Raw genomic sequence first — 24,542 nt, 5'->3', positions numbered from 1 at the left:
CAAACGCAAGGGGCAGAAGATCTGTGTAAAAGTCCATGTGAGTAACTGTGAACCTAACAGTGGTGTACTCTTACTTAGCTCACTTCTTACTTCCTGAGCTTCAATTTCCTTACTTATAAAAAGGGGGTAGAAATAATTTCCATAGGATAAATGTAGAGATTAAATATTTATAAAAACTAGTATTTGGAAAAAATAAAAAATCTTTGTTCTAAATAATAAGATTAACAGACTAATTGCAATCTAGCACACAAATGCCACATTAACTTCAACATACCTTTTAAGGTCTCTGGAGGTGTGATATAAGAATAAAGTAAAATTCATTAGTTATCATAAAAATTTTTTGGTAGCGACAGTAGAGCTCAAATAGGGAAAAATCATCATACACTAATAGTAACTGGTTTATTCAAGGAAAAAAAGTTAAAAGAAAAAATGAGGTCAAGAATATAAATATGGAACTATTCCCAAAAGAAATTTAACTTACTGCAAAATTACCTTTTTGCAGATTTTTTCAAAGTTGATATCTTCACCAAGAGCAGATTTAGTTACTACATCAGGTTTCAACTCCTGTAAAAGAGTAAACTAATTTTAGTTATGAGCCTAACTTTAAACTGTCATTGTATTATGAGTTGAATTTCTTCCTGTGTTTTGCTTTCAAGGACTGTTATTTAAAGAAATGATTACTTATTTTAATGATATTTCAGGACACTGGAAATTCTATCAATTTATAAAGAAAAGCCCATATTTACAGAGAAATACTTAATTTTAATCCTTGATATAAAAAAATCTAAACCACAAATATTTTTCTACTCTGGAAAGGATTAATCTTTCATTTTAGAAAACTAAGAAACACAGAAAAACAAAGAAAAGTAAATAAAATTACTGGCAGTGTTGACATAATTATAATTTTATTATATATCCTTCTACAAGCTTTTTTCAGAGTTTAAGTTTGATATGCATTCCACTAAGGAATCGTCAGTACCAAAATCAGACTGATTCTATTCTGTCCAATCGAAGATGGAGAAGCTCTATGCCGTCAGGAAAAACAAGACCTGGAGCCAACTGTGGCTAAGATCATCAGCTCCTTATTGTAAAATTCAGGCTCAAATTGAAGAAAGCAGGGAAAACCACAAGCTCATTCAGGTATGACTTAAATTGCTTACGCTTATACAGTGGAGGTAATGTATAGATTCAAGGGACTAGATCTGGTAGACAGAGTGTATGAAGAACTATGGACGGAGGTTCATAACATTGAACAGGAGGTGATGGCCAAAATCATCCCCAAGAAAAAAGAAATTCAAGAAGTCAAAGTGGTTGCCTGAGATAACCACTGAGAGATAAGAGAAGTGAAAGGCAAAGGAGAAAAGATATACCCAACTGAATGCAGAGTTCCAGAGAACAGCAAGGAGATGTAAGAAAGCCTTCTTAAGTGACCAATGCATGGCAACGCTGACTCAATGCACATTTTGAGCAAACGCCTGGAGATAGTGAAGAACAAGGAAGCCTGGTGTTCTGCAGTTCATGGGTCGCAAAGAGTTGGACACAACTTAGTCAATGAACATCAACAATAGCATAATTCAGTGTTTTGGTTCAATTCATTTTTAACTTAATTTTAAATATAACCATATCTCCTATGACATCATACAAAATTTTTAAATGGTGCTTAAGTAACACTGTATAAATAGAAATGCTATGCCATAACTAGAATTTTGGTTCAGAACTATCCTAATTAGACACTGAGGAATTTAATAAATCAAGCAGTTCATTTGGTAATAAAATATAAACTATGAAGTTATTTTTCTTTCCAATAGTTTTATTCAGAAAAGATCAGGAACTGCCTTTCAGAAAAGACTCTTTGATATGTTATTCCAAATGGAGAGCAGCACCTCAAATGTTAGTATTCCTTTAGAAGATAAGATGAAATCTAACTGACAGCCTTTCTCAATTCTTCTAAGAGTCAGCTATGCAGTCTTCTTGTGAAATTCATGGTAAACTGCCAAGACTTTCGAATTGTTGCTCCAAATTCTAAATCTGTATCCATTCTGACTCAGTATATCTAATACACTTTTAAAGGAAGAAGTCTTAAGAAACCATTTTCATTATTCTTGGTTTGGATTTAGTAGTTCTAATGATAGATTATAATCTAGCCACAAAACTCAATTTACTCATATTGTAAGAATAAATTATCCTTCAAATTGATTATGAAAGCCAGTTGCTATAGCAAAATTCACTAGGGTCTAACAGATCAGTAATATAAGCTACAGGGAATAGTATAATTTTTTTTTTTTAATACAAGATCTGAATTAATCCATAGTTTTCAAAGAATGCCTTGGATGATGGGAATATTTTACTGCAGTAAATGGGATGGGAAGTTGTGGCTGTAGTACCTCACCTGACAATTCAGCTACTTTCTTCATTATAAATGAATGGCTTCCCATAAGAGTTTGAAAAGCATGTAAGATTGCAAGCTTTGTACATAAAACTCCAAAAAGCCCTCATTTAGGTAAAAAGTAGAGAACTCTAAAAGACAAGTGGTATTTAGAGGCTTGGTCATGAAAGAGTTTCAACAATTTCAGCTTTCAGGCTAGCTATTCAGAAATTGACGTATAATCTAACCAGCATCTTGGGAACACTTGCACTTCAAGTACATGGGAAGAAGCTAGCTTGAACATGGTTAGGCAGTAAGCCATCTGGTCAAAAGGTCCGAGGAACTACATAAAAAATTTGGGGAATAATTTATGCTTATGTTAATCTTGTCTTTCATTTTCTTGATGGGAAAATGGAATGAAGAGCCTAGAGTATAAGTTTTTCAAGGGTGAGAATGGTTTCTTACTCATCTTTGAGTATCTGATCCTAGTACAATGACACATTTATTCAACAGAAGTGGACCAGGGTGAAGAAATTTAAAATGCTTATTCCTCAGTGAAAGGTCAGTAAAGTCTCTTATCAACAGAAAAGTCAAATTCAGAATTTCCAAAGAATTTTTAGATGCCAATGTGGGCTTTTTCTTTAGAAAAACAAAGAAAAGACAAATACTAGAAAAAACTACAAGGACCCACTAGAGTATTTGTTTCAAAGTAGAACATTACTGCTCAAAAGTATTCTACACTACCTTAATTTTTAGGTATAGCAGGAAAAGGCTAAATACTACTTAAGAACTCACTGAAACATATAGATATATCGTGAATGGCCAGGAAACCACACTAGCTAATAAGCCAGGTAGGTGCCATAAAAGAAAAGACTTCATACCAACTCAAAAATTAAGATTCATTTCTAGACCCAGGAAAAGACACTTTTACACAACAGCTCTGTTCCTATTCCAAAAACATTATACATACTCAGTGTAGAAAGGTTGTATGATCCCCTCATGCACTGGACTTAAACATAGTGTTAGTCACTCAATCGTGTCCAACTCTTTGCAACCCATGAACTGTAGTCCACCAGGCTCCTCTGTCCATAGAATTCTCCAGGCAAGAAGACTGTGCCATTCCCTTTTCCAGGAGATCTTTCTGATATAGGGATCAAACTCAGGTCTCATGCATTGCAGGTGGATTCATCAATGTCTGAGCCACCAGGGAAGCCCTCAACATGGTTAAGAAAATACCAGTAAAAATGTGAGAGAAAAGACATCATTTCAGTGCTTATATGATAATTTTACACTATGCCATTTATAGTATTTGGGGTTAATGATAAGTAAAATGACTAAGACAGGAACACTTAGCTTTCTTTTATATAAAACTAATTCTAGTATCTTTTTTCAGATAAAAGTATTTTTCTTAAATTTTAGAGCTTTCTCTATTTTAAGTTGAATTTAACCATTTCAAAAAATTCTGCAACTTTAAATGCAGAACAAGATGCATTATTACAGATGGTAATTTGCAAATTTTATACCAAAGTCATACATTATGGACTCTGGGGTAAAAAAAATGCCTAGGTATATTTCAACTTATGAAAAGAAAATGTTGAACACTTTTAAATCAAAGAAATTTTAAATATGACCTAAGCGCATTAAAAGGGAAAACGAATGACAATATTAAAATGCAAAACTATTCTCAATTAGAAAACCATGGAGAAAACAATGGGAAAATGAAGATATCGGAACTATGTAACAGGTGTTAAATACTGAATACTTCACTAAACAAGTTTAAAATGAGTGAGAGACTAACATTATACTAGACAAGTAAAACTTGAGCAATTTTACACAACTGTACAAAAATGCTACAAAAATTTTTCACTAAAAAAAGATGTCTAAATTTACCATAAGTGCTTGAGACATTAAAAAATATCAATAATTTGCTAATCAAATGCTAAATGAACTTAAGCTTCTGAAACTGGGCCTAAGTAATTTTTCCTCCATAGATTCCCTTAATGTTCCCTTCCTTAATTTCCTTAATGTTCATCTTCTGACTTGTAAGCTTATTCATTAGTGAGCAGGGTTTGTTTTGACTTGTATAAGACACACATTTTTTTGTTTTTCGACATTCAATTCAGCTTTGTTTTCTAGCATCAGCATAACTTGTTTCTTTTATTTCAAGTTTCAATTAGCTATGATTATCTAAGCTTTCTTAAAGATGAAATAAAGCATTAACTACTTTACAACATATGAGTTACTACTCTGTTTATAAAACATCAGAATTATAAGGGACTTCAGCTATCACATAATTCTCCACCTGTGCAGGAAAGGGTTAAGTCAGCAGGCCTGGGCTGCTCCCACTGCACATTCCTGAGAAGGCCTAACTTCTTCAGGACTGGCCTTTGGCCAGTTCCTAGGAATTAAGTTCTGAGCCCTTGGGCCACAGGCTTACCAAGTTGATCAGGTAGTTTACCCTAGTAATGTGATTTATGATGACTATGTCTTCACTCTGGGGAGTTGGAGTCTGCATACTAGAGAGGAGTCATGCAGGTGATTCATGTCTATGTGACTGGCTCCCAATAAAACTCCTGACACCAAGGCTCAAGTGAGCTTCCCTGGTAGGCAACACTTTGCAAGTGTTGTCATACATTTCTGCTAGGAGTGTGTCCATGCAACCACACTATACTGGCTGAGGGCATCTACAGGCTTATGCCTGATTTTTCCTAGACTTCCCTCATGGGCCTCTTCCTTTTGCTGATTTTAATCTGTATCCTTGAGTATAAATAAACTGTTATTCTGAGTATAAAAGTTGTTTTGTTTGTTTTTCCTGAGTCCTGTGAATCCTTCCAGTCAATCATTCAACCTTGGGGACCCTCAACCATTCAGTTTTAAAAAGAGAAAATGAGAAGCCAATAAAGTTTAAGAAACTCATTAATTTAAACTAACATTGCTCAAGTTTCCCACATTAAAGATAGCCATTCACTAATAACCAGACCCAGCAGAATATTTCAGTTCCTTATTCCACAGTGCCAGATGCTACGGCTTTGCTTATACTCAAAAGAGCAAACTCAGTGGGAATTAGCTAATCTCAAATTTTGATTATCTGGCTATCTCCTTGTCTTTTTTTCTCTCCAAAGGCTTTCGTTTGAACAAATGAATATACCAACTCATAACTAAACATAAAACTAGTGTTAACGTTGTCTCTGGCTGAGTGGGGAAAGTATGTTTGCAACCAAACTATTCTATATCAGGCTGTGGAGAGGGACACTAAGACAAAAAGAACTTGAAGGCATTAATCAAGCTGATGCTTTTAATTCCAAGAGACTCTCATTAAGGTTGGGCTTCTAATGTAATAAAATATAAAACATGTTTGTACTTTCCAAAATATGATTAAAACTGGAACATGATATCTTAGATTATGAAGGGTTAATCTCTAATACCAGGGACTTACAAGATGCCAAGAAAAGTCTGGATTCTTGGACATATTTTTTGTCTATTTGGAAATGAAGCAATAAATGCATTTCTCTGAAATAAAGAATCTGAAATAACTCGTGAGAGAGCTATTGACATCCAAATTCATGCTTTTCCACAGATGGGAATGTCATTATGGTTACCCTTCAGTGACAACAAAAACCCTATTTCCTAAATACTGTTCTACTGTCTCCTAAATACAGTACCAGATGGAACTTCAATAAGGTTATACTCTGTCATCATATCGCCAAGGGATTTTTCCAAATAAAACACCTCTGTCTTTGTCCTTCACCTATTCTTGTGTTATCTATGGCATTTAATGGCATCTCCAGCCTCTGCTACTCAGGTTAGACAGCTCAGAGTCATCTGATGCTGCGGGTCTCCTCGTCATGCCTCTGCTATGCTCCCCATCCCCCTTTCCACTACTCTGCTGTGGTGTCTGTTGAATTTAGTTCCCTCCTTTGGATTACCATTATTTTACCCACAGAATCAGAACTTCATTATGGATTGTGTGGGTTATAATAACGTAACTGAGTTTCCTGCCTCCACAACCAGTAATTCCAAGGACCATTATGTCACTGTCTTGAATACAGAAAGAAGCCTGAAACCTTTATTCTGGTGTTGAAATCCTTTCATTATCTGGTCTCGGTGCCTCTTTCTAACACTATAATACTCTTTTTCCATAAGTCTTATATGCATTCATTCAGCTTTACACAGAATTCCCTGAATAAGTTTCCTATTCTCCCACCCCAGTATCTTTGCTGTGTGCTTTAAAATTTTTTATTGCAAAATGCCATTCTCTAACCAGTCACCTAGCTTTCTCACTCTCTCTCTCCCCAATCAAGATCTATTAATGTTTCAACTCTTTGTTTCTGAGTGTCACTGAAATGAAGCAAGGCTTCTTAGAGACATGGCTGATTAGAATCTAAGGCAGAAAAAAGTATAATCCATGCAACATTTTGTTACGCCAGGAAAGAAAATTGGGTTCTCTCAAAAACTCATAAAAGGCAGCTTAGAAAGGATACTACTGGTCAAATTTGGAAGAATAATGACAGCAAAGAATTATAACCACACTGACCATATGATTAGTTGTTTAAACCAGTACCCATTTGAGAGTGAAATGAGGCTCTATTAAAAATAATGCTGGGACAAGTGATGATTACCACAACACCAGGGAAATCTAGTCATATAGCCACCCTAATCATAATACTTGCCAATTTTTGCTATCTCCAAATGCTCTTTTTCTCCTAAAGCCACTTCAAGCAGACTTTCAACACAAATATCCCCATCAATCTCTTTTGTTTTCACTAATCTCCACACTGCTAAATCTAATGAGCAGACCTCAGCACTCCTCTTACTTGAGGAGCATCAGGTGTTATTTTAAGTGCCTAGAAAAGGGCATGTCATTTAGTAAGTGTTCAGAAATACTTGTTAACAGAATAGATACTGAAGTTATTTTTACCTATTAGGCATTATAAATTGTTAAACTAAGTATCTGTTATCTCAGTATTGGGTATAATATATACCAGAGCTGCTAGTAAACACTGCTCTTGCTCAGGAGCTGAATGAACTACAAGAGAGTACACTTATAACTATGTCTTTCATTCACATTTGTTATTTTTTAATTTTCTAAGTTAAAAACAAAAACCCCATGAATCTTTATCCATGACTACACTGAGATGTGAATCTACATCATTATCACAGATAACATAACTTCATTTAGGCAAACTAGTAAAATACTCTAAAAACTTTATAACTCTTGATCCTACAAGTACTTCCTTTATAAATTCAAATAATAAAGCACAATAATGCCATATAAATTCAAGTCTCCATTCTGTAACCTGTGAAGTTACAGTCAGTCACTTTTTAAGAGTCAGTTTCATATTACAGGCAGTTTTTCTTGAGTCCTCAAAGCAGTACTAAGTGGTGCTCCTCCAATACATCTACCAGTAGATGTACTGCATTCTAGTCTATTGTATTCAATACACTGCACTGAAACTGTTTACATGTCCATGTCTCTCATCAGACGACAAGCTTCTCAAGGGCAAATGCCATACTGATTTCTATATACCTGTAAATTAGCACAGTATTTGGCATACAAAGTACAGACCTAGTACATTTTTGTTGAGCTGAAGTAAAGTACTTTGGCCATCTGGATGGTTCTGAAGTCATTATAAAAATGTGCAAACTCTTCAGACAAAGCACAGTTCTAACCATACTAGGTAAAACTTTCATTTTTTGGATTCTACAGTACAAAGTCAAAGAATAAGAATGATTTCTGCACTAATCTAAAGTCATAAGGCAACATCGACAATGATGATGGACTGTGTGGTATGCTACGTCTCCAAAAGACCTCTGGTTCAGGAACTCTGTCACTGAATAGTTTTGGCCTACCTTTAAAAAAATGGTATTGAAGACAATGGCTATCTCAAATAATATTTCATCCATGCAAATTATATGGAGTAAAAGACTACAGACATTCAAAATCTTGAAAAATTAAATGTTCCTAGTATAGTACTAGGAACATTGATGTGGCATATTTTATTTAATCCCTACAGCAAATAGTTCAGACAGGAATTATTTCAAATTTTAAGGTGAAGAAACAGACCCAAGGACACAAATTAGTTAATGGTACAAAAACAGTATCAATCCAACCTGTTAAAAATTTCAAGAAATAATGCAAATGGCTTTATTCTTCTTCACTGTTAGAATTACACCTTTCCACATTTTAAAAGTTACCAACTTACTGTTGATTTTAGTTCAACTTTTGAAATTAAAATTCTTAAATCGAAAATTCTTCAATAATAAAATCTCAAACATTAGCATTAGACGGAAAATAAGAAAAAGAAACAAAACGTTACCAAACAACTTTGATAGAGATCTACCTTCATTTTGATTAGAAAAATTTAATGGTGCTTTGCTATTATCTCTTCAAATATCTGTTTATAATAGATGTTCACATTAATATCTGAAACGTTACTATTGTGCAGAATATCAGGCGCTGTTTAAAAATACAAATAACCAGAAAGAGTAGAGTTTTTAAAATAATATGTAAATGACCTGACATAACACAAGGGAAGATGTACTAAAATATAGACTGTTAAAAACTATCACTTAAGAACTATACATATGAAGATGAAGAAGCAGGGCAATTTCTCCTCAGTGTTGTAGCTCTCAATGGTGGGAAAATAAAAAGATACTCAAATTACTGGGGACCTTTCTCAAATTGGCCAAACCTCCCATCCATTATGATATGCATCCCAGGCATGAATCTTTGTGCATTTATCCCCTGCCTCGCCCAGTAAAACCACTGTTATAGAGGATGGTGAAGGCTGTGAAAATGATTCACTCTAGTTTTGTAAAGAGCAGGTAAGAGGTGGTGAATTCTGTCCTGTTATCAAATAAAGCCCATGAAACTTAAAAACAGGACAATGTACAAAGTATGTGGAGGAGATACAACGCTGACTGTAATATGCAGACAAAAATGATCAGGAAGAGAGAGACCACCTGATAAAAACCTTTTAATACCCACAAGGAATTAGATCTGGTCTGGCAGACAACAGGAAAAGCTAACTTAGGTTGCTTATTATGAGAATGATATAACAAAACAAAGTAGGTTGACTATTAGAAAATTTTACCAATTTCAGGTTTTTGCTGGCAGCCAGTTCAAAGCATTACTAAAGATCAACAAATAGTACAGTACTCGCCCCTTACCTGTGGCTTTGGTTTCTGCGGTTTCAGTTACCCACAGTAAATGGCAGCTCAAAAATAAAAAATTCCAGAAATAAACAATTCATAAATTTTAAATCATGAGCCATCACTCTGAGAAGGGTGATGAAATCTTGTGCCATTTTGATCTGTCCTGCCTGGTACATCCGTCATCCATTTGTCCAGGTTTCATGCTCATTAGTCATTCAGAAGCCATTTCCTATCTGACTGACTGCTGAGGTATCACAGAGCCTCGGAGCAGTGACACTGGCAATTTGGATATGCTAAAGAGAAGCAGTAAAGTGCTTTCTTTAAGTGAAAACGTGCAAGTTCTTGATAATAATAATAATAAATCCTGTATTGAGGTTGGTAAGATCCACAGTAAGAACAAATTTTCCATCCATGAAATTATGATGGAAAAAAAAAAAAAAGAAATTCAAGCTAGTTTTGCTGCTGAGCCTCAAACTGCAAAAATCATGGATAAGTGCCTAGTTAAAATGGAAAAGGCATTAAATTTGTGGATGGACAACAGGAACACAAAACACATTTCAAGTGATGGCTGTGGGCTGCACCAGAAAGCACAGAGCCTACAGGAAGACTTACTGCAACAGGTGACACTCGCTTTACTGCAAGTAAGGGACGATTACACAGATTCAGTAACAGGTTTGGATTGAAAAAATGTAAAAATTACTGGAAAGCTGCATTTGCCAATCAAGAAGCCTCTGCCACATTTTTGGCAGAGTTGAAGAGGTTGATAAAGGAGAGAGGTCAACATTCACATAACTTTTATCACAGTCTACTTTAAAATTGTGCCATTTTATTATTAGTTACTATTAATCTCTTACTGTGCCTAATCTGTAAACTAAACTTTACTGCAGGTATTTACATTTAGGAAAACACACAATATTTATAGGATTGGTTTGAAACTGTCAGTCACTCAGTCATGCCCAACTCTTTGCAACACCATGGACTGCAGCCTGCCAGGCTCCTCTGTCCACGAAATTTTCCAAGCCAGATTACTGGAATGGATAGCTGTTCCCATCTCCAGGGGATCTCCCCAACACAGGGATCAAATCTGGGTCTCCTGCATTGCAGGCAGATTCTTTACCATACTAGCCAACAGGGAAGTCCATAGGATTGGATACCATCCGCCATTTTAGGCATCTACTGAGGGTCTTGGGATGTGAGCAGATGAAGGACTATTATACTGCCAACGTGACTTTCATTCATGTTTAAAGTTGGTTTTGTATTTTAAAAACAGAATTCATCTTTCGACTATAAATTATTTTCATCAAGATATGAAAATAGTTAGACATGAAAATAATTATATATGAAAAATAATTACAATTTCAGTGTGCTAAAAACAACTTGTACAATTTGACAGTCCAAACATTTGCATTTCACTTAAAAATAGTAACTAAGCATAAACATCATCAAATAATTTAGTCAAATGAAACTCTAAAACCACCTTATCTCTCACAATAGAAACACTTTTTAGAAAACAGAATAGGACATTTCTATCCTCCTTTCCCCTGATCTAAACTGTTCTTGGCACATAAAATGACTCACTTCTGTCACGTTCAAAGAGGCAGGCAGAGAAAATGAGATAAGAGTAATTATATCAACCCAGAGACTCTACACAGAACAATTCTGCATTCTAAAATAAGTCAGAGTAAACAGATTTTTTCATTCTAGAGATTCTTTTCTAACAAAATGGCTGGCTTTGGGGATAAAAGTTAACCATTTTTGAGTAGAATCCAAACATTTGTTTAAATGGGCATTATTTCGTGGCATATTTATAGGGAGTAAACAAAATACTTAAACACCATATTTAGAATAACATGTTGAGAATAAGAACAATTAGAGAAGGTGAGATAATATATAGGTATTATTTTTTTTATTATTTAGTATGTATGTCAAAAAGAGGAAAAAATTATAGCTTGGTATGAATATATTAAATGCACTTTACTCCTGAATTTTTTAAATCTACATACCTGTGCAACTTTAGATTTCTTAACCCAACAACAAAGAGTTAGGGAAACAAAGAAACAAACAAAACCTCAAATTTAATGAATAATTATATACGCTCATAGCAAATATTCCCCACAGTGTAGCAACTAGAAAATGCATCAAAAGGTGGGAAATTGTTACGGAAATTGTAAGTGCCTGAGGCAGTCTTTCCTTGTAATTTTAGAATTAAGACTAAGATATAGGGATGTTCTAAAAGGGTTATAGGCATGTGTTAAGAAAGAGAGCAATCTTTAACTGAAAGCATAAGGAACAATCTTTCAAAGTCTCTAAAAGTCACATTATTTGTTATTATAAGTTCGAATTCCTTCAAAGTATTTTCTCTAGAACCTTCAAATTTGAAGTAAACTTTTCCAAGGGCATATATGATAAAATACATACTCATTTCTTAATTATATTTCTAAGTGTTAATAGCTTAAGGAACCTGTATCAATAGGATGTTACATTCAAGTATGTTTTTAAAGTGACAGTGAAAGTTGCTCAGTCATGTCTGACTCTTTGCAACCCCATGGACTATGGACTACTACTACAGTCCATGAATTCTCCAGGCCAGAATACTGGAGTGGGTAGCCTTTCCCTTCTCCAGGGTATCTTTGCAACCCAGGGATTGAACCCAGGTCTTCTGCATTGCAAGCCTATTCTTTACCAGCTGAGCCACAATAGTGCCAAACTGAGTAAGGAATAAAACTTTTTTGAAATATAATCACTGTTATCAGTACATAATCCCAAGGGAATTGATTATTTTGGTATTTAGCGTCCAGGCATTATTTCTAAATATTAAATTTATACACAAAAGCCTTTATGGATAACAAGATATTCTGTATCTTCAGGAAGTCCCAACTATTCTAATTGTACCAAATTAAAAATGAATACTATTTTTCAACTCAAAGGAGCAATGATGATACAGTATTTCACCAGTATTTTTACTTTTCTATTAAAAACACAATGCAAATGCACATTTATCATACCTTTATCAATCTTGATAAAAAAACTGTGTACTTAATTCTTAAGTTAAGAGAGGTTAGGTTAGTAGAGTGTTAAGAACACAGGTTACTGATATAGATAGATATAGACTGAAAAACCCTGGGCAAAGCAATTAACACTTAAATACCCAGTTTTCATCTCATTAAAATGGGGTTAAACAGGAACCTTTATGAGTTTATAAGAAGATTACAAATAATACATGTAGACTGTAGCAAAAAATGTGACATAGAGCAAGTGTTAAATAATTAATAACTAAAATTATTAAGCTATTTATGAGCAGTATCCTTATATCTGAAATTGAGCTTCGCAGTGCTATAAATAATATGTAAATCTTGGATGTGAAGTTGTTACATGAAACACTATCCTTGCTGTCTAATTGGGATTCAATTAACTACTATCAAGGAAATCACATCAATTTGAAAAATCAGTAATTTTTAAATTAAGTTTTCCCAAGAAACATTCCTCAACTAATTACTAGCTAAAAGTAATCTTTTGCTCTTCCATAATTTTCAAAGACCCTATCATAACTTGGAGGTACGTGCAGATCTGTATGCTTTGTTCTTATGCTCTATGTATCTAGTCTACCTTTTTGAAAACAGAATCATATTTATTCTTCAGGTTCCAACTCAGTGCCACCCATTCTGTAAGATCTTCCCTAAGTCCTAAAAGTAATTGAATAAATTGATCCTTTCTCTAGGTTCTTACAACTCTTTGACTGTAACAGGGTATGGCATATATTATAGAGATTAACATGCTTTTTCCCCAGAGAACAATGTGCTCCCTGACAGCAGAAATCTATTAATCTACATATGTAATAGGCTCTAATTTAAAATACATTTAACCAACCTGAGTATATAATATGGAATTTATAACAGCTGTACCGTAAATTCCTAATTGTTTTTTTTCTTTATACTTTCTTATTTTCTGGTTGCAAATTTCATGGGTCTTAAAGATATATGATTATTAATAAACTAGGATGCTATCTCAGATTGTGATTAACAGAAGAAAACTATAGTTATTGATTCACTACAACCAAAATTCATAAGTTCTACTATATTTTAATATACCGAGTTTCAACGAAAATCAAGAATTTTAAAAAGTGAGAATTTCTCTCTCAACCTCACTCATATATAAAATTAAAATGCCTTGTAAAGAGTTTAGTTTTTACAGAAGGGGAGAATAAAAGAGAACTATACATTTTCAATGCAAATTGCTAAAAAAAATTTTTTTTTAATTGAATTAGTCACTACTCGGGATTCTTTTCATTTCTGGGAAGACTACATAGTTTACATAATTTAGTGGCAGGTAGAGAAAAAAATAAAATTCTTCACAGGCAAGAAAAACAAAGTTTCTCTTGTCACAAAATACTAATTGAACAGCAAACCATTAACACGAGGTATTCTAACATAGAAAAAAAATACAGAGAGAGCTTCCATTACAAGAGAAATCTAGCAACATAAAATATATGTTCAAAGTAAGAAATTTAAATGTTTAAAAATAATCTGTCTCCATTTAACCCAAAATTCAGGTGATATCCCAGATGAATAGAAAGAAAACCTCATTAAAAGCAAAGTTATTTACTATCCTTATTGCTGCTTTTCTCTGGGGCCCTTTGTCTCCCACTGGGTATTTCCAACAAAATATGCTGCACTATTTGCTCCTTTTCTCAATCACTGCATTATTCCATACTGGAATTAGGGCAGTAGTATTGGTTGTCCAAATTTTTAAAAATTAATAGTTGAAAGGGGCTTTGGGTACTTTCACAGTTAGTTGGAACGTCATGCCAAGGTTGTAAGTTTAAATTTCCAAAATTACAAAACTTAAAAAATCAAATCAAAACAAAACAGAAAAAACAACAATATACATTCTGGGAAAAAAAACCTCATATGATACTCCTTCCTTCCTACCCCTAAATCCTGTTTACACACTAAGAAGCCTTTGAACTAGGCTTAACTGGACTGAAGCAATTCCAAAGTCAGTTTTTCATTTTAAAACTAAGTGTATATAATGACTCAGAAAGTGGTAATAGTACTTCATCAATTTTACCAACAAGGACCTGTACCTTTTTGTTTTCAAATAAAAGCAAGGAGTTTAAAAAGCAGTGAATGAATACCATTTTTATTTGCTATAACTGCTCTTATTTAAAACACAAAAATACTTTAAAGCCACCACAGACTTGACATAACATCTTTAATATCAAAGCAGCTTATAATGAAAACCGTGACTCCTACATATTAAAAAATGCAACACTGCTAAGGATTTCAGGAATATGAACTATTCAAAATACTGGCTTAAAGCTGCAGGATCCACATGCCAAGAAAGCAAAATGGAATTCCAATGTGATGATCTGTTACTAAATGATGTTGTGTGAGTGTGAGGAGAGCGTTATATACTGGTCCCTTGCCCTTTTAAAATACCACTATGACTTCCTGTTTATCATTTCAAATGTCACAAGCTGAGTGCAGAAGGATATTAAATCAGGGCATCCTGCTCTGCCTTCAGAAGCAACAAAAGTTCTCCCTTAAAAAAAACAAAACTGAATTAGAAGTTAAATGGTCTTAAGAGTGCTGGTTAAGCTGGCTATAAAATGAAAAGCCTATTCAGTCTTTGGTTTCTGATAATTAACATTAAAACTAACAAACAAAAACAGACTAAGTTGACAATTTTTATTGAGGATCTTTTTATTGAGGATCTTTCTAAAGGTTTAAAAAATTATTTATTACTTGATGTCTACAATGCATTAGAGAAAAGTAATCTAAATAAAAAGTACAGATTTATAAGAGACTTACAGGTCATAGTGCTGAACCTGTAACTATAGAAGACCATAACGTGGGTTATGCTTGAGTACGGAAACCAAACAAGAAACAGAAACATTATGCCTCTTTCATACTTGGACCAGTGTTTGCAGCTTCTAGGTTTCAAACATAAAGGAAGAAAATATGAATGTGGAAACATTTAAAACTAAGTGTATATAATGACTCAGAAAGTGGTAATAGTACTTCATCAATTTTACCAACAAGGACCTGTACCTTTTTGTTTTCAAATAAAAGCAAGGAGTTTAAAAAGCAGTGAATGAATACCATTTTTATTTGCTATAACTGCTCTTATTTAAAACACAAAAATACTTTAAAATACTTTTAATATCATTTTACAAAAAGAAACAAGACAGGGAAGGGGAAGAATACAAGGCATGCTTAGGATGACATGAGCAAGAACAAAACCCCTTCTGGTTCTATCAGCACAATTCTGCAAGGTATTCTAGACTCTAGAGTTGAGACAACTTGAAAAATTCATTAATGATTATGATCTAATAGGTGAGTTTACACTTTACAAATAATATTGCTAATTTTGAAAACAAGAACAAAGTATCGATATAAACACTTAGTTCATCACTCCATTCTCTTGGAACAGTTTCTTCACTTGGTTTCCTAGATTCCATACTCTCTTGGCTCTCTTTCTCCTTCCCTATCTGCACTTTCTCAGTCTATTTATTCTCTCTCTCTAAAATCTAAACTTACAGGTTTGTGGGGTGCTCAGTCTTCTTTAGCAATTTACAATTACTTTGAACTTTGGCTACTTCCATTTCTGGGAATGACAGACCAAGGTAATAGCAGATAACATGATTAACCTTTCCTTCAAAAAACAAAATAAGGCAAAAATGAAAACTGGGCACACTACAAAAAACCTTCTCTGAAGGTAAAGCAGGGTAAATGAAAGAAGGCAGACCCTGATGCAGTGTCAAAGTGCACTAGGAATATACATGGAAAGCTGTACAAATAAGTCACTGTCTCTTCAGAATGTAACCTAAAACTAACTGCATTTTTCATGGTTCAGGAGCAGTGGCCAAGGACCACATGGAACAGTGAAGCCTGGGTACATTACCCGCTGAGAGAGTAGGGGAAACCCAGAAGAGACAGAACCATACAAGGGGTTCTGAAACTTGAACAACTCAACAAAGAAACAGATTCAGTTCATCTCACCAAAAGGCACAAGATCTGAACTGAAGCTAAAGGTGCTATCCAAGAAACACTGTTTGAAATTCAAGTGAAAGTGAAAGTCGCTCAGTCATGTCCACTCTGTGACCCCATGGGTTATACAGTTCATGGAATTCTCCAGGCCAGAATACTGGAAAGGGTAGCCTTTCCCTTCTCCAGGGGTGCAACCCAGGGATCGAACCCAGGTCTCTTGCATGGCAGGCAGAATCTTTACCAGCTGAGCCAGTTTGAAATAAAAGCCTACTCCAAAAGCTAACTGAAAAAGCCACCATTCACTGGAGAAGAATAAGCAAACCCTATTGTTTAATCTTCGTAAAGTTCAGAGTACAATTCAAAATTAGCCAGCATATGATACTTCCCTGGCAGTCCAGTGCTTAGGACTCCATGCTTCCACTGCAGGGGCCATGGGTTCGACCCCTGATAAGGAAATAAAGGTACTGCAGCAGGCTGCACAGCGCAGCCAAGAACAAAACAAACCAAAAAACCCCTCAAATTACTCAGCAGATGAAGAACAACAAAAACAACCATCTTTTCCTCTCCAAAAGCAAAAATGGCTATTATCCCTATCCTATGATGCTAAAAGGAGAGGCAATGGCACCCCACTCCAGTGCTCTTGCCTGGAAAATCCCATGGATGGAGGAGTCTGGTTGGCTGCATTTCACGGGGTCGCTAAGAGTCGGACAAGACTGAGCATCTTCACTTTCTCTTTCATGCATTGGAGAAGGAAATGGCAACCCACTCCAGTGTTCTTGCCTGGAGAATCCCAGAGATGGGGGAGCCTCGTGGGCTGCTGTCTATGGGGTCGCACAGAGTCAGACACGACTGAAGTGACTTAGCAGCAGCAATAGCAGCAGCATGATGCCCCCCAGCCCCGCCTCCAAAAAAAGAAAATCCTTTCAATGGATTAAAATCTTATGAGACAAAAAAAAAAAAAAAAAATCCCAGCACAGAAACAATAAAAACTGTTAACTGATTCAGTCACAGAACATCAGTCACTGGGTGAAAAGACCACAGGATATTCACATAGTCTCAAAATTACCATCTTACAGATGAGTTAACAAATGCTAAAATAGAAAAAGGAGCCTTTAAAAGGGAGGAATCTGTCAGACAACATCTAAACCAAGTGTTTGGAACTCACCATTGCCAGTAAGGGATAAACATGTATGTGATACAATGTATTATTATTATTACACCGTAACATTACAATTTTCCTTTAGTTTTGAAATATTTTCCAAAAAGTTAGAGGGAAAACAAACAAAAGGAAAAAAATTGCAAAAAAGGTATATTTTTACAAATCAGAGAGGAAGAATTAAAACAGCTGTCTTGCCATCTGTTCACTTTTCTTCTCAGGAAGAAACTCAGGGAAAGGTAGATGATGGAGTTTAATGTGTAGTTGGAAATCTGGGTATGTTGTATATAACTTAGAAACAGGCCATGATGGAGCACAAGACAAAGGAATCCTAACAGCTGATAAAGCACAAAGGATGCTTTTAATAAGAGATTGAAACATGCAAAAATAGAAAAAGAATGGAACAAAAGGTGAAAGAGTTTTAACACAGAGAAGAGTAGCAGACAGAGCAAGATCTCACATGTAAATTACCATTGTATATGAATATTTAGCATAAAGAAAATTAATGGCCTCAGAGAAGTGAGGAAAAAAAGTTAACTGGGTATATTTAGCTGTGAGGAAATAAAGAATCTGAAAACTTAGCACACATCTTTGGACCTTTTTTTCCTTAGAGAGAAAGCTTCATGTTTATTACATTACCTCTTTACTGGTGGCTCAGATGGCATGGTAAAGAATCTGCCTACCAATGCAGGAGACTCAGGTTCGATCCCTGGGTCAGGAAGATCCCCTAGAGGAGGAAATGGCAACTCACTCCAGTATTCTCCCCTGGGAAATCCCATGACACAAGAGCCTGGTGGGCTACAGTTTATGGGGTTGCAACGAGTCGGACACGACTGAGCGACTAACTCATCCAGTCTTTAGGAGATAGAGTCTACATATATTTCAGAAGTTCTCATTTTAATGAAGGAGTACAGAGAAATGGCTAACACTATCAACTTTATAGTTAGTTACAACTAGATCATTACCTAACAGCTATTTGACCGAGAACAAGCTGCTGAACTTCTCTAAGCCTGTTTCCTACTCTGTAAGATGGAGATAATATCTACCTCATGAGGTCATGAATATAAAACACACAATACAGTGCCCGGTACATAGTAAAGAATAAAAGCTAGTTATTTAACCCTTATTATTGAGAAAAAAGACTTGTACATTTTTATTAATTTCATTTTATGGTTTAATTTTACTATCTCCTTCTCTAGCTTAACAACCTAGAGATCTAAGTCAAAAAGCTACCTTAATATCCAAACAGAAAGAACTGTTTCAGAAGCCAGTGTATATACACCAGAATCAAAGTTAAAAGTGTGAATACTATTAGAAAAGGCAGCAAGATTTCTTTCACATTCATACATTATAGGCTATAAAACTGGAATCTATCATTTTATAGTATCATAAAGACCAGGCAATTTTTTTCCTTGACCAGAAAAAAACAAACTCTTATTTCTAAAAATACCTCAGGTTTTCTTCTTAAGGAAGTCCTCTTGCAACAAAATACCCTATTATCATAGAAAGCAAGTATAGGACAAGACCATAAAAATGTAGTGGTATATGAGCCGAGGAAAAAATTCATCTGGAAAAATGAGTAAGAAAAGGCTTTTTCTTCCAATTTAATTGAGACTGTGAGCTTTCTGTTTCATGACTGTTTCTTTGATACTCCCATGTACATGATAAAACATTCCCTTAAGAAATTACAAATGATCTTTCAATTTAAAAATGCTTTATGTATTTGCTTCTTTTAGAAAGAAAAGTAGACCAATTTTGTAAAAGAGCCATAACTGAAGAATGAAATTTGACATGTAAGGAAAGCAAACATATACTTTTTTTCTAGTTTTTATATTTAGATTTAATCCAGTTTTTAAACAGCACTGTGAAAGTTGAAGGTAGAGTATCCAAATTAAACTACCCTAACCACTGACATTGACTCAAGAAATATATATACTATTAATTTTATGACTCAAGGACTATATCAGGCAATGAATTTTAGCTTTCTCTGAAGCAACAATTCCACAGTGGTCTTTTATAAACACAAGGGAAAACAGAAACAAAAACTATAATCATGACAGTAATCTTGTAAATCTATGAACTTTATCAGTGAGTCTGATTTTCTACGGCTGGTGAGGTTTAAGAATTACAGAGAACAAGTTTCACATATAGATCAAATTAGAAACTTTGTTTCTAATTAAATTAAATTCATTATTGAGTTATGGAAGGGATGTATTTTAAAGATTAATGAATATCTTTTGTTTCTAAACTCCTGATACAATGCACAGAGGCTTACTGTATATAATCCATCCTTTCCACATAGTAGCTCAAAGCCTCCGAATAATTTAGGACTACAAAAATGACTATTCAGAAGAAATTACAGGGAAAATTTAGGTAAGGAATGTAATTTAGTAAGGAGCTTGGTTAAGAGAAAGTGAAAGACAACAGCACAAATCCTAACTTCTTACCTTAGTGTTATCCTCAAAAATCTCTAAAGATTTCATTTCTCATAGGAATTTTATGGAAAAAAAAGTCTAAATAACGTATAAAACAAAGTGATACAAATAATAATTAAGAGTCAAATATAGAGTATTTTGAATGAATGGCTGGACAGTAAGAATATTAAAACTTATGACATATCAAATAGATTCCATGAGTTTTATGGTCCTGTAAAAAATAATACAAATTAAGGGAAAAAAGCCACAAAAACCATACCTCACACCAAAGAATCACGTCCTACATCTGTTTCTATTCAGATTAACTATGGTAACTTTGTCTTAAAGGACACTTTATCATCCTTTCAAAAGGAAAAAACAGTGAGAAATTTTGATAATCTAACTCAATTAAAATATTGTTAGAGATTTCTCTTGCTCTTTTATCTCTCAAAACTTAGAAGTTCTACCAAAATGTAACAGTCAAACATACATGCAAAATGACCCTGCAATTAAAGTAATTGCTGGTACCAAATGTTGTTTTTAAGTTCTTCAATAAAACAGTCTTCCAGACATTTAATAGTATGTCATTTGGTAAATGAAAGTTTCCACAAAGAACAGTGAGAAGACCTAAAAATTATGCTAGCGAAGAGTCTGGCTGAAAGAAACGAAAATACGGATCATTTTGGCCCAATACTAATTTTATTTCAAGTTACTACAGAGCTGAATAAAATGGTGATGCCACCACACAAAAATTTATAGAGCTGGCAAAAGGCAAAGCATGATGTCAGCCACCAATATCACCATCCACATTACCAAACAACAGGAACTTAACTTAGACTTCATGCCTAAACTTTTAGCAAAAATTGAAACCTTAGGCATGAAGCATTATTAAATATAGATGAGTTTAATCTGGCAGTTTTGACTCAAGTTAATCTAGTACTTTAACAACTTCAGTAAACAACATAAAATAATGTAAACAAATCTAATTTTCTAAACGTAGTGCTACATTCTTCACCAAACAGATCCACACAAACAAGCCTTAGCCAACTCACAGTTATATTCAATAAGTAACACCAAACACACATACACAAGATGCAGCTGACAGGAGACATGGAAAGACACACATGCACAACTCCACGTAAGTTCTTACCTTCATGGCATGAATTTCTTCGAGCAATCGTTGTGCTCGTCTTTGGTTTTTTAACAGTGCATCTTCGGTACCCCTGCAAAAGACACATTATAATATGTAGCCAGAAAAAGCATTTATTTTAGACTAGCATCATAATAAAAAGTCTCTCCATTTCTTTTGGAAAAGCTTAATAATCTCTAAATAACAAGCATTCTGTCATCCTGCACTGCCCTTTCCCCCATTCAACGCATACTCCAACTCCATCAACAAACCCAAGATTTTGGCATTATATTAATGACTATTATCACTGATAGCTTGTCTTCTAATTCCTTAATAGGAAAGCCGAATAACACTTTCCAGTCAATTAACAGCACATTGCATTTCATGTAAGCAATAAGCTTGGATATAATTAAATGAAAATTTGTTTTCTGGAATTAAATACCTAAAGAAATTAAATATATAATTGTATCAGAGGAGAGCTACCTTATGAAGCGTACACACAAAAACAAGAAATTAACCAGAAATAAAACATGTTTGAAGACTTTGTAAGTATTCATGCTTTAAAGCATAAGAAGTATAAATAACATACTTTTGTTCTCATACTAGTGAGAACAAAAATATAAAACATTATTTTTTCAAAAAACTTAAATGGAACACAGTGTTTTGACAAATACTTCCAAAAGGTACTAAAGATTTCAAATTAATCAGCAATTCAAGGAATACGGTCATATAAAATCTTCATAATTGATTCAGAGTATCACTTGATTTGCTAGCCTATATGAAAAACATCTTAAAAGAATAACTTCTAATAACATAAAATATATAAATAACTTCAAAGACTTTTCAGTTTGACAAAGCCAAAAGAAGAGTTTTGAAAACAGAATTTCTCATACATCTTAAGTGAATGTGGTCTGCACTATGTGAGCACATGCTGACACAGCACAGTTTACCTCACTCAAGATCTGTCTACACATAAAGTGCCATAAGAGTAAGAAGTTTAATTACTCCTCCAGGCCCCACCCTCAAATTTTGTAAATACTGAACAAAAACAACTTTTGACATTTTATTAGTCACAGGACCATAACGTTGAATGACTAACTTTTTTGACTTCAGTCTGCCAACACTCCTGACAAGTTTTCGGATAACCAAAACTCGGATTCTCTTCACTTCTTTTCTCATCTTCACAACCTTCAAGGAATAAAGCCAAAATTAGAGAGAGTCTTAATTCAAGAAGGAATATACCTTACAGTGAATACTAATAATACAGAATATGCCTGCCACTCAGGCCGAGTTTCGTTTAACTCTATTTACAGCTTGATGAAATCTAACTTCTTCCATAACAGTGAAGGAATAAGAAATAAATCAACATTCTAAACAAGTGTATGAGGACTTATGAGAAACATCTCATGATTTAAAACACAGAACAAAACACAGCATTCCCAGTGGCTAGTGTTTTAAATTACACTTGTATCTTGTTGGGTTTGGCACATAATAAACTGTGAACTCACTGAGATCAGAGATCATCATATTTATCTCTAAATCCTTGTGGTTTAAAACAAAGTTTCACCTATAAACTGTAGGAATTTAATTTACTGAATGAGCATTTGTATTAACAAAAGCAAATGCATGAAAGTGATTTTACTTATTTTGAGCACATCCCTTTCATTTATATTTAACAAATCATTTTAAGCATAACTTGAAAAACACAAGGGCAGGTACCATGCAGGCACACACAGACACTTTAAATTACCCCATTAGAGAACAATGCTGAGCTCTAAGAATTAAAAAAACCAAAAGAAACAAATAACTGTTGGCCAAGAGAGAGAAATATTCTACCGATAAACAACTGCATGCTATTAGTGCAACGGGATGCTGCCATTTTGAGTTCGTGTTTTCTCCATCACTGTTAAGAGGCATACATATATAATTCCTCCTGTAGTGTCCTTCATCCCATTCTCCACTTTAAGAACTACATGAAATTCAGTTTGGATATAATCATTCCTGTGAAATCTTCAAAGACTTCTTCAGTAGGATAGTCATTCTATCCCTGGAGTTCCCACTATACCTGTAGGCAGCACCTACCACTGTACTGTCACTAATTGCTCATAAAGTGGTCTTTTTCTATACTCTCTTGAAGGGCAGGGCCCTTGCAATAGTTACATAATGTTTTCTGTGCCTTGCAAGCAAGAGTGTCTGGCATGTATAATTCTCAAATTCTTCTTGCCAAAATAACAGTAGCAACATCATTCTGTTTTAACAAGGCTCTTGTATTTAGCTGTTACTTTTTTACCCTTCATTAATATCATTCATCCCCTTATGCATTGACAATATGGGCGACCAACCCACAGTTTCTCTCCACCATAAGTTTTGCCATTATTCTGGGTGATGCAGATGTCCACTTGACTAATCTACCCAATATTAGAGCCTCATTCCTTGATTTCCTCTTTTCTAATGACTTAATTTGTTCCATCACAGCCACCCACTTTCATGGTCTCACTGTAGTCCCTGTCATTGTCCATGACTATTCCATTCCTGAAACCATCAATTCAAATTCTATACACTGAGATCAAAACTTCTTTCAGCTTGCATGTTCAACCCCAGCCACCACAAAGGTGTTACGATTTCACTGGAACCACCAGTTCACTGACCCCTATAAAGTGAAGTCGCTCAGTCGTGTCCGACTCTTTGCGACCCCATGAACTGTAGCCCACCAGGCTCCTCCGTCCTTGGGATTCTCCAGGCAAGAGTACTGGAGTGGGTTGCCATTTCCTTCTCCAGGGGAACTTCCCGACCCAGGGATCGAACCCAGGTAGCCCGCATTGCAGGCAGACGCTTTAACCTCTGCACCACCAAGGAAGCCCTATACTTTTCCTCAAATGATTAGTCCTTTTCAATTTTCCTTCTCTTATCTAGTTCAGGTACATAACCAACACTTGCCAACATATTATACCCATCCCTCTGGTTAGTGTACCTGGATAAAAACAATATTCTGAGTTCTTTACCACAGTACCTCAAGAGCCATGAACATTTGAGATAGTCTATCTACTAGATATCCATCATAACTAATCTTGAATGAGTCCTTACACTTCTTATCATACATAAATACACACTTTGGTCCATTCACTTTGCAATCATTACTTTAAATGTGTGCCTGCTTTCCTAAAACATCTAACCTTTCTCTTCCTCTCCCTCTCAATTTCATGAAGAAAATAAACATCAGATGGGAGCCATCATCTTTCTACTATCATGAATGTAAATTTCCTTGCATCACCCATCCCCTCTATTAATAAAGTCATGTGCATGCTCAATGATATCCAACTCTTTGTGACCCAAA

At 34.7% G+C, this 24,542-nt stretch overlaps 1 protein-coding gene across 1 annotated transcript in view; it reads right to left on the bottom strand.

The window, feature by feature from the left end:
* Positions 1–24,542, bottom strand: part of SRFBP1 (serum response factor binding protein 1) — a 61,956-nt gene that overhangs the window by 25,712 nt on the left and 11,702 nt on the right. The window contains exons 2-4 of the mRNA XM_005682717.3: positions 22,308–22,396; positions 21,230–21,302; positions 493–564 (exon numbers count right to left, since the gene is read on the bottom strand). Coding sequence (XP_005682774.1) covers positions 493–564; positions 21,230–21,302; positions 22,308–22,396 — 234 coding nt within the window. The remainder of the gene's footprint in view (positions 1–492; positions 565–21,229; positions 21,303–22,307; positions 22,397–24,542) is intronic.

This window comes from Capra hircus, chromosome 7, assembly GCF_001704415.2.
Source record: "Capra hircus breed San Clemente chromosome 7, ASM170441v1, whole genome shotgun sequence".
Taxonomy (NCBI): Eukaryota; Metazoa; Chordata; class Mammalia; order Artiodactyla; family Bovidae; genus Capra; species Capra hircus.
The sequence above is the reverse complement of the archived record's forward strand: the minus strand, read 5'-3'. Positions and strand labels throughout refer to the sequence as shown.